Genomic DNA, 10729 nt, shown 5'->3' with positions numbered 1-10729 from the left:
AAATAATACAAATATAGAGTCTGACTACTATATTTTCGGCCGTGAAATTCCCCGCGTAGTCTGAATTCTATATTTTCGGCCGTGAAATTTACCCTTTGATCATTTTCACCCGTTAGATCATACTATTCAACCAACAACTCATTTAACCCTAGGGAGCCACAATTACAGTTACATTAAACCTACATTAAACCTACATTTACATTTACATTACATTACATTAAACCTACATTTACATTACACAATTACAGTACATTAAACCTACATTTACATTAAACCTACACTAGAAAACACACCTGAGAGAGGGATAGGCAGCGACCTCGGCAGGGGCGGCGGCGGCGACGTCGGCGACCGTGGGCGGCGACCTTGGCACGGGCGGCTGCGACAGGGGGCGGCGACCTCGGCAGGGGCGGTGACTTTGGCACGGGCGGCGACGTCGGCGACAGGGGGTGGCGACCTCGGCACGGGCGGCGAGACAGGGGGCGACGACCTCGGCACGGGCGGCGACGACAGGGGGCGGCGACCTTGGCACGGGTAGCAGCGACGACGGGCGGCTCGTGGAGAGAGACAGAGAGATAGAGAGAGAAAGCGTGAGCGGGAAAAGGAAGGGAGAGATATCTCGGGCTCGGTCTGGGGTGGGGTAACCTAATGAAGACGGTGAACGGTTCACCATCTTCATAAGACGGTGAATCGTTCACCGCCTAATGAAGACGGTAGACCGTTCACCGTCTTATCTATGAGTCCAACGCTAAAGACGGTGTTAACCGTGTTCAGTGGAGCCCAGATGAGACGGTGAACGAGTCACCGTCTTATCTGTGTTTTAGCCCCCCTCTCGAGGACTTAGCGAAATTAGGCTGGGTGGAGTTCTACACTAAAGACGGTAAACTTGCTCAGATAAGGCGGTAAATTATTGACCGTCTTTGTCAAGGCGGTAAACGAGTGACCGTCTTCCGTAGGCACCTAGCGCCGCGCGGGGAATTGCTGAGAAAGCCTTGCGCCACGCGGGGAATTGCTGAGTGGGCGGTGGCCTCGATAAGACGGTAGACGATTCACCGCCTTTGTTAAGGTGGTAAACGAGTCACCGTCTTCTCTAGGCACCCTAAGCTACCCTGGGAATTGCTGAAAAGGCGGTGAAGCGCGGAGAATTGCTGAGAAGGCGGTGAATGGTGCAGGCCTAGAGAAGACGATGAACCATTCACCGTCTTCAAGAGTACACCAAAGACGGTGAACGAGTCACCGTCTTTGTGAGAAATGATGATGTGGCAGCTGAGGTGGCGAGAGGAGGGTTAGTTTCACAAATAAAAGTTTCACATGATTATTTTACCAATTACGAAATTTCAGAGGATTATTTTTGAAAAAAGTCCCAGCTTGGAGTACCTATACTGATCTTTTCCAGAACATCAGTACCAGTATCGGTACTCAATTTAGCGTATTTGTACACAATATAAAAAAGAGTTTTTCAAATTTTAGATTAAGTACTCAAACTTTAAATTCCGGTACTCAACATTCAGAAACCTCAAAGCTTCAACTTTTTCACCATAAAATCGACTTGAAATATGGCTTCACATAATCCAACATAGAAATCAAAAACATAAAAACATTGTTTTTTGAAAGAAATTATAGAACACTATTTTCCATAAAAATTTAAGTATTCCCAAAGTCTCCAAGTACCAACTCTGTTTTTAAAGAAGGAAGCCATCTTTACAGCATAATATCAATCTTCTGCCAACGTTTGTATTTATTTTTTAATTATTATTTTAATTTTATATTTTTATGTGTGGCATTACTCCTAGGAGTACACGAATAGAGATTATGATTTTTCATTTTTAATTTTCCTATTATTAAAAAAAAAGTGAGAGTGTGAGAATTCAACTAGATTGGATTAAAAAATTCACTTTATTCAATATCGCTCTCATATTTTATTCTATCTTATCCGATTTTGAATACAAAATATGATTGTATTATATATTTTCCAAATAATCCCGATATGGATTGTGAGTATTGTTAGCACATTGTCAGAAACTTAGCAAAATTGCTTCGCAATTTGAGTCCCTGGCCCAACTTCGCTAGCTCAAAACCAGCAAGTATTGTGGAATACAAGAGGAGTTGTGCATTGTAATTCTATTTTTCTGAGTAGTAAAATACTTAGTATTTTGAAAATCTATGCCTCCCTCTCTTTTTTTTTCTTTTTGTATACTTAGTCGTATGACGTAGTGGTCCAAGCTAGTAATAGGGAGTTAGACTTGTCCATCTTCGAGGAGGAAGACGGCGCCGCTCAGCTTTGCCAGCAAAATTCCTAAGGCCGTGACAATATGCTTGCTTATGGAATATGGACGAAGCAAAAAATATATTTTTGGCAAACAAAACGTCTAAAACTTTTGCCGCGACAGACAAAGTTAAATTACTTTCCAAATCAGAACGTTTCAGAATAAAATATTGGTATTGGTATTTATTGAGAGTAAAAAGTTGTTATTGTTTACTTGGAATATCACTATTATCAGTAATACAATTACAAAAGCACAAGCTGTAGGCTAGAAAGATTATTAGAACTGTGTTTAATACACAAAAGGAGCCAAGTACAACCCATTCAAGTGCTACAAGCTCAAACATCACATTGATAAATAAATATTATGAACAAGAACTATTTTTTTTTAGGACATTAAATTACCAAATGCTTCACATACAATAACACTCTCTTATCATCATAAACAAGGACCATGAAACCATAACAAGTGAAATCAAACCATCAAACACAAGATGAGTGCAGCTCTGTTTTCATGTTCTAAACATGTAAAAGATAGACATACTTCATTTGGATCTGCGCGAATCCCGGCACGTCTCCCCGTAATCGACTTCACTCGACCTCGAACAGTACCCGATTTACACGGTTTCGTTCAGAACTGCAGCTCATGAGAAGAATTTGTAGCTCTTCGCGCTGAGAATGATCGAACGCAGCGCTCCGATCGGCGATAAAACCATCAAGAGAACGCCGAGTACAATGCAGATCTGACAGGCACCGAATTGGATAGGATTAAGTGACATTGAATGTTTTGAGTACAAGAAATGTTGTTTGGAGAATGTTGATCAACTCACCCAGTTTGTGATCCAAGACAAGCTGAATCTCTTAGGCTTGTATAGGGCCAGCCACATGATGCAGGGAAGCTGCGCGCGAAAATCCGACAGAGTGATCATTTGGGGGACATTGCTCATATCAAATTTGAATTGTCTATTTTTATTTTGAAGAGTAGTAGTAGTGGCAGACATTCAAATAGAATAATCCAATTTTGATTATAAATGCAAAAATTTGAAGTAACTAGGAGTTCAATAAAGATGATCTCCAAATAGTCTTCTTTTGAAATAATTACCTATATACCCCTCAATACTTTTGAAATATTTTATATACCCCTGTTTTTCTTATTTCAAATATAACCCTCGTATATTTTTCAGTTATTCAAAAATAATACTGTTGTTAGTACCCGTTAAGTCATTTCGGATTAAATCCAGATTAAATTTCCATCAGAGTTAAAAAAAAAAAAAAATCAAAATACCGCTTTTGTCCTTAACTTAAGAATAAATAAAAAAATTGGTGAAGGTAGAACGATATATTTGAAAGGACAAAATAGTAATTTTACAGAGATAACGACTTTTTCTAACGATTCACTTATAGAATTTAACTCTAAGAGTATTATTTGAAAGAACTTGAAATGTTAAATAACGACTTTTTCTAAAGATTCACTTATAGAATTTAACTCTAAGAGTATTATTCGAAAGAACTTGGAATGTTAAAACAATATTTTTTTTTCTTTTTAAGATTAGCCTTGTAAAGAGGGTAAATAAGAAAGTGTGGAACTTTTCAGAGGCGTAAACAATTGTCGCTTTCCTTTTCATGCAAGAACTTCTGTATTGAAACTTAGTTATCAGTCTTACCTACAATGTTTAGGTGCTTAAATAGATATAGATAGAGAGATTAATCACTCACAAAGTATGTTGTTGGGGCCAAAGCAAAGCCTCCGAAGAATCCGAGTAATCCACCAAAGAAGGGGATAATAATCGCGATAATCATGGTTAATGCTGCAACGCACAAAAAAAAAGAAAAAAGAAAAATATAAGAATGATTAATCGGAGGATATATAAAAGAAAAATAAATTCTCTGTTACCCCAGTGAGTTAGAAAAAGAAAAAGAAAAAAAAAAAGACATTACCAACATAAGCGGAGCGCGCGATCAAGCGAATAGTACGGCCCGGCGGAAGGTGAAATTCCTTCACAAGCACTGTTTCGATCATGTCGAAGACCGGCATTGCGTAGATCTGCAGACATTTGATCACACAGCAGAATTTATGCAACTTTTTACCTACTTTTGCTAGACGCCCTCACACTTTATATTTGACAAATTTTGACCGTATTGTCGGAAAATATGATCAGAAGCAGAAAGCAGAAGCAGAAGTAGGACCTGATAGCTGCCAATCACGTGTACTACGACGAACAAGTTGGCGGCCGCGATAAGCCACCGGGGCTTCTCAAGGGTGATGAGGATGTTGTCGTCGACGGAGTTCCCGAAGGCCCAGTACCCGACCAGCGCGACGGGGAAGTAGCAGACGGCGACGACGATGTAGGCCACGATGACGCCCTTCCACATGGGCTTCTTGGAGGGCTTTTCGGGGGACGAGGGGATGGTGGCCTGGATCTCGAGGACGACGTTGTGGCCCGCGTACGCGAACGCGACGTCGCCCAGCGCGCTGAAGAAGTTGAACACGGCTCCCGTCCTCGTCGACGCCTTGTAGCTGTAGTCGACGTCCGGCTGCTTCCCCTTGTGGACTGATGCTACCCACCCTATGGTAGAGTAACTGCTCCAACAATATACAACACGGCGAATTAATCCAAAAGAATCAAACTGGACACTGACATAATCCACCACCTGCACAAATCTGCAGTATGCCGGAATCGAATCTGTGACTTCTACTTCTGATCATTGGTGCTAGCCATTAATTCCAAAAGTTTGAGCTGTTAGAAATATATTATCAATTCACTTAAAGCGTACAGACACATTGTTCACCGATCTTGATTGTCATTCGGCCTAATCAGTTTCATGCCACTTCAAACGTGAGTCAGCCCTACGTAGCCTCTCGCTATAAAGCAAAATGCTGGTCTCTTTAAGGCAAGAGTACAAACTTTATAGGAGTGCATATATATTTATAAAAGAGAGAGAGAGAGAGAGAGAGTACGAACGTGAGGGACATGACGGCGGCGGCGAGGGAGATGCCGGAGATGGAGTTGAAGTTGGGGAGCTGGGAGAGGACGAAGTGGACGGAGGCGAAGATGATGATGAAGTAGCTGAGCTTGATGGACTTGCAGTCGGGACAGACGACGTTGTGGAACTTCTGCAGCGACTTTCCGCCGGTGACCATGTAGACGATGTTCGTGCCGACCTCGACCACCAGCTGCTGCGGCACGACGATCCACAGCCCCAGCTTCTCCCCGAACGCGTGCTGCCCTAGCTCGTGGTACCGGTCGAACCGCTTCCCGGGCACCATCTCGTGCATCTCCACCATCTGCCACAGCGTGTACAGCGTTATCACCCACGATATCACCAGCACCGCAATCCCTGGCCCCCTGCACATCGCATGGATCACTCATATTTTTGGTATTGACAAAGTAGATGTCCAAAAAGTGTGACAAATAGGCATTTTATCCTTATAATTTTGAATCGGTCAAAGGTTTAAACCGAACGGAAAATAAAACAAAGAAAATTACAATATTTATTCGGATCAAAATTAAACCGGACCGGATGGTTTGGTTAAAATTAGTTCAGATCATTTTTCATTTTAATTTTCACCGGTTCGATTTCGGTTCACTTTTTTCTCGAACCGGTTAACCTACCTAAATTTATTTTTTTTTTAAAAAAATTGATATGAGGAGCTTTTTTTACGGCGAGATTTATGGCCTAATCCACCATGCAAAATGCATGAATCTTAAAGCACCGCGAATAGCAGATTATGATTCTCCAACCGAACTCTTAACTAAATCAGTGGTGGAAAAGTTTAACAACTTTAAAACTAACTCTTCGTCGGTTTAGATCTAAAGTACCAGAATTATCCAGATCCGTAAAAAAAAGCCAAAAATTGTATTCAAACAAATAATTAAATATACTAGAAATGCGTTTCATTTTATGAAAGTAAAAAAAAAAAAAAAAAAAAAAAAACAGCGCAATGTAGGTGCAAAATTGGTCACCAAATTCATCAAAAATAACGAATATATGATAATTATTTTCAGAATATAACTTTAGACTTTTTTATAGAAAAAGTCGTTCACACATTTCATGTGACCTTAGTTTGTATTTATTGCTTCCACCGCATTTATGCATCCTTTTAGTTACCAAAATAATAATAATAATAATAATAATAATAGGAGTTGATATTGGAAATTTTTTTTTAATTTTTTTTTCGTATTTAATGTGACCACATTGATATATATATAAAATCAAATGAGAACCAAAATTTCTAAATTTTTTTTAAAAAAATTTAAATGTGGGAAAGAAAAAGTTGTTGCACCGATAAATCAGCTAATGTTATATATATATATATATAAAAATACCATCCGAGCTCGGCCATGGCGTAGGGGAGGCTGAGGACGCCGGCGCCGACCATGGCGGTGACGTTGTGGAAGGCGGAGTACCACCACTTGGCGTTGCGCGACGACGTGATCGGCAGCCAGTCGTCGATGCTCTTCGTATTCTCCTGCTGCTGCGCGACATCGCCGCCCTGCGCCGCCCCGACGTCGTCGCGACCCATCCCTTATCAGACGAATGATGGATCTTCTCAGAGTCTTGAGAAGAAGATCGATCCGAAGAACTTGTTCTTCGTGATCTGCTTCTCCTCCTCCTCTTCTTCAAATAATAAAGAGAGCACGAAAGGGTGTATGTATGTAGGAGAAGTACAGTTGTGAATTAACGAAATGGAAAAGGAAAAGGAAAAAAACACAGCTAAGAGAGAGAGAGAGAGAGAGAGAGAGCAGACCCTAAAAAAGGAAAATGAGTCGGAGTCCGTTGCCCTTCATAACCGTTTCCCGGATTCGGAATCTCGGGAGTTTATTGCAGTGGTCTTGGTCCACCACGTCATCCGTGGACTGCCCATGTGTAACACTTACACCCTTTGTGTCACTTAATTTGGGAATTATTGAAAATCCGAATTAAACTGTCCGTTTACAAATTTTTTTAATTTGGGAATTATTGAAAATCCGAATTAAACAGTCCGTTTACAAATTTTTTTAATTTGGAAATTATTGAAAATCCGAATTAAACTGTCCGTTTACAAATTTTTTTTCAAAAAAAGAATTTTTCGTGAATTATTGAAAATTCGAATTATTCGTGAATTATTGAAAATCTGAATAAAAAACTTATAATTTTTATGTTTAAATATAGATTATCTTATATTTTATATTTTATATTTTATGTCGAATTCATTTTTTAAACCAAATTTTTTCAACGAATTTAAAAATTAGAAAACAAATTTTATGTGTATTATACCCATACCGAATTTTTGCCGAATCCGAATTAATTAACTATGCTTACACCACATCATTAATAACCGGCCAATCATATATCTATATTTGAAAGAAATATATAATAAAAATATATATTTTTGTTAACGATGATGGGACGGGTGAATCTAAGGAAACAATATATTTGGTTGGGAACGCCATGTCAGCAATATAACTGATGCATTTTAAAGTTTTTTGAATTATATATTGGGCCTCAAAAGTTTTTTTTTTAATTTTTCGTGTCTATTTTAGGGTGACAAGTTGGTTTCTCGGAAAAATGTCAAATTTTTTTTTCGATTCAGATAAAATATCTTTTTTAGTTTTGGTTTTTTTAAAAAAATTAGGTTCTTCAAAAACCTTCCTTCCAAATTTTATCAAAAACTAGTATTCTTATTTTTCAAAGAAATCTTCAAAAAATAAAAATATTAATTTGCCATGAAGTTTGGTAAGTAAATTTTTTTTTAAAAAAAATTATTTTTTCTTGAAATCAAATGGATGAGAAGCTGAAATAGAAATTATTTATGGAAAACTTTTTTCTTGGAAAGTTTTTTTCCCATGCTTTTTTGATGAACCAAACACTCCTTACCAACTAGTATTCTTTTTAAAAATTAAAAATTATATTTTTTTCATCTAGTTTTTGTTTTTCAAATAAAAAAATCGAAGAATGTAAACATTACTTTTTAATAAAATCTCAAATTTTTAGAATGGTAAGCTGCTATATTATACAGTCCTGCGGTTTGTAAAAAATTTTACTTTAATACTTTATTTTATTTTATTTATGATAGAACCTGATGATAAAATAAAGATAAAACTACATAGTTGTTGAGTCCAAAAAAAACGCTAGGAAAGAGCTCAAATTTTACGCTCTTCAAATTTCGACTCAAATGAGTAAAAAACTATTTCTCTCCTACAATTTCTTTTCTTTTCTTTCCTTTCTCTCTTTTGGAGATAATTTTATAATCTCATATACAAAGTGACAGATTTTGTAAATATATTTTTTAACTAGAATCCAATAATTAAATAAATTATTTATAATTACAACATCTTTTTACATTCAACTAAATTAAATATATATATGCATATAACTATTACATTATCAATTGCATATATTTCTAACTGTATTTATAATTTATTTCTAAGCAAATTGTCGATAAATTATGTTCAATTTGGATTGGTTTGATTTGAAAGGGTCAAAAGCACACCAACCGCCAAAATAATTAGTTATAGATAAATTTTACACCACTTTAAAATCTAATAAACATTTGATATTTGAGTTTAGTTTTACATTTAAATTTTAGCTTTGAATTTAAATTTGTATTGTAAATTCAAAATTTATGTCTTGATTGTAAGTTCAAAATTGCATTCAAATTTTGATTATGAATTTAAATAGTAAATTTAAAATTTTAATTCAAATTTAATTTTTTGATTTTTAATTGATATTATAATTTTGATTTCGATTTCTATAATGAATCAAATAAATTGAAAATTTTTATCATTCCGTTTTTGATTCTGTTCTATTCTCATTCCTATTCTGATTTTGGTTCCTGGTGCCCTCAATGTGCTGGCCAATGGCCTACGACCACGTGGTGGACCGCGTCTACGCGAGATTTGGCCTTCGTAGGAGATTCTTTGAATCCAACCACGTGGTGTGTGACAGCTGATTTACTAGGTTTGGGATGAGGGGGTGCTTTATGAATTTACGATTATACCCCTGTGTAAAAATGGAATTTACAGTGTTGCCATTCATATTATCATATGTTACTATAGCTACATATATTTATATATAGCTAAATATTTATATATATATATATATAGAGAGAGAGAGAGAGAGAGAGAGAGAGAGAGAGAGAGAGAGAGAGAGAGAGAGGTACATTGAATCGAGATGCTTTTTATTGACCAATTTATTTGTGGTTGGGGGGAAATGGTTTTAATTACATGATTGGTACCCAATTTTGTTACTTTGGTTTCTAAATGACTAATTTTTGTTAATTTTTTCTTGAAGTTTATAAGTTATCTAAAATTAGACTTTATGACTTATAATTGTTAGGGAATAAATTGTAAATTTTTTTAAAAAAATTACATAATATTCGAGAAATTTCATTCCGATCCCAGTTTGACTCGTTTAAGTGTGTAAATCCAATTCCAACAATATTATTATTATCATTATTATTATTACTCTTTCAATTTCTAAACCCATCTTCAACTTGAATAACCAAATAAATTGTAGCCCAAGTAGAGGAAGGATTAAGCTTACAACTTTTTTTTTTTTTGTTTCATAATTTATCGTAAGATAGAATGATTCATGATGCCAAAAGAAGTTCAGTTTACGATTGAGAAAAAAGCAGCTCGAAGTCGGATTAGGTTAAATTCGTGTCGGTGGTTTTGAATGTTGAGTTTCGATTAGTAGTCCCTTCTTAGGAATTGTTTTGTTTTCTGAAAAATATTATAGAAAATAATTTTCTGACTATTTATTTGATTTTCAGAAGATGTAGCTTTTCTGGTGAAGGTTTTTCTTTTTCCCTGATTTTATGGAAAAGTCTCATTTTTGTTTTACAAATTTGTATCCAGAAAAGGAAAGCTATGAAAAAGATCTTTTTCATAAATTTTGTTAGAAAATATATTTTTTTATAATTTTTTGAGTAAACCAATATGCCCTTATTATTGTGTGCATGGGATAATGTTTAGTGATGTTGGAGCTGTCTTGTCAAATTAGTTGACAAATATTGACATTTATAAAAGGGTAAACTTCAGATACCCCTTGTGGTTTCATAATTTCTCACTTTAGTATTTTGTGGTTTAAAATATATCAAGTTAGCCCCTGTGGTTTCACAGTTTCTAGCTCAAACAGTGGAAGTTTTGCCTCAAAGAATATAATTTTTATTTTAAACCGTACAAATTTCGGCTCAAAGAATGCAATTTAATCTCAAATACTATAATTTTTTTCTAAAACAGCGCTACTTCATCGTCCTTTTCTTTTTCTCTACTTTCTTGCCTTTCTGTAATGACCACAACACATAATATTCTTTCCAGAAGAATTTTCTTCTTTATTTTTTATTTTTGTTCTTTCTTCTTCTCTTTTTTTTTTCCTTGCATCTTGTGCATCTATTTTTTGCTATTGTGCCTCCTTCCTTGCTCCTTTGCCACAGACATTGCCTTCACCTGACACGCTCTCCATCCTCATCATTCTCAAATCATG

The 10729-nt window shown here is 36.2% G+C and overlaps 1 protein-coding gene across 1 annotated transcript; it reads right to left on the bottom strand.

Annotated features, from left to right (window-relative positions):
• Nucleotides 2538–6971, bottom strand: LOC109726274 (lysine histidine transporter 2-like). The gene is made up of 7 exons (XM_020255786.1): nt 6589–6971; nt 5224–5607; nt 4448–4841; nt 4199–4304; nt 3977–4068; nt 3091–3159; nt 2538–3003 (listed from the first exon to the last, which is right to left on the bottom strand). The coding sequence occupies exons 1-7, from the start codon at nt 6783–6785 to the stop codon at nt 2905–2907; spliced, it is 1341 nt and encodes a 446-aa protein (XP_020111375.1). The 5' UTR covers nt 6786–6971; the 3' UTR covers nt 2538–2904.

This window comes from Ananas comosus, linkage group 21, assembly GCF_001540865.1.
Source record: "Ananas comosus cultivar F153 linkage group 21, ASM154086v1, whole genome shotgun sequence".
NCBI classification, from domain to species: domain Eukaryota; kingdom Viridiplantae; phylum Streptophyta; class Magnoliopsida; order Poales; family Bromeliaceae; genus Ananas; species Ananas comosus.
Note: the sequence above shows the minus strand (reverse complement) of the source record. Positions and strands in the feature narration are given on the sequence as shown.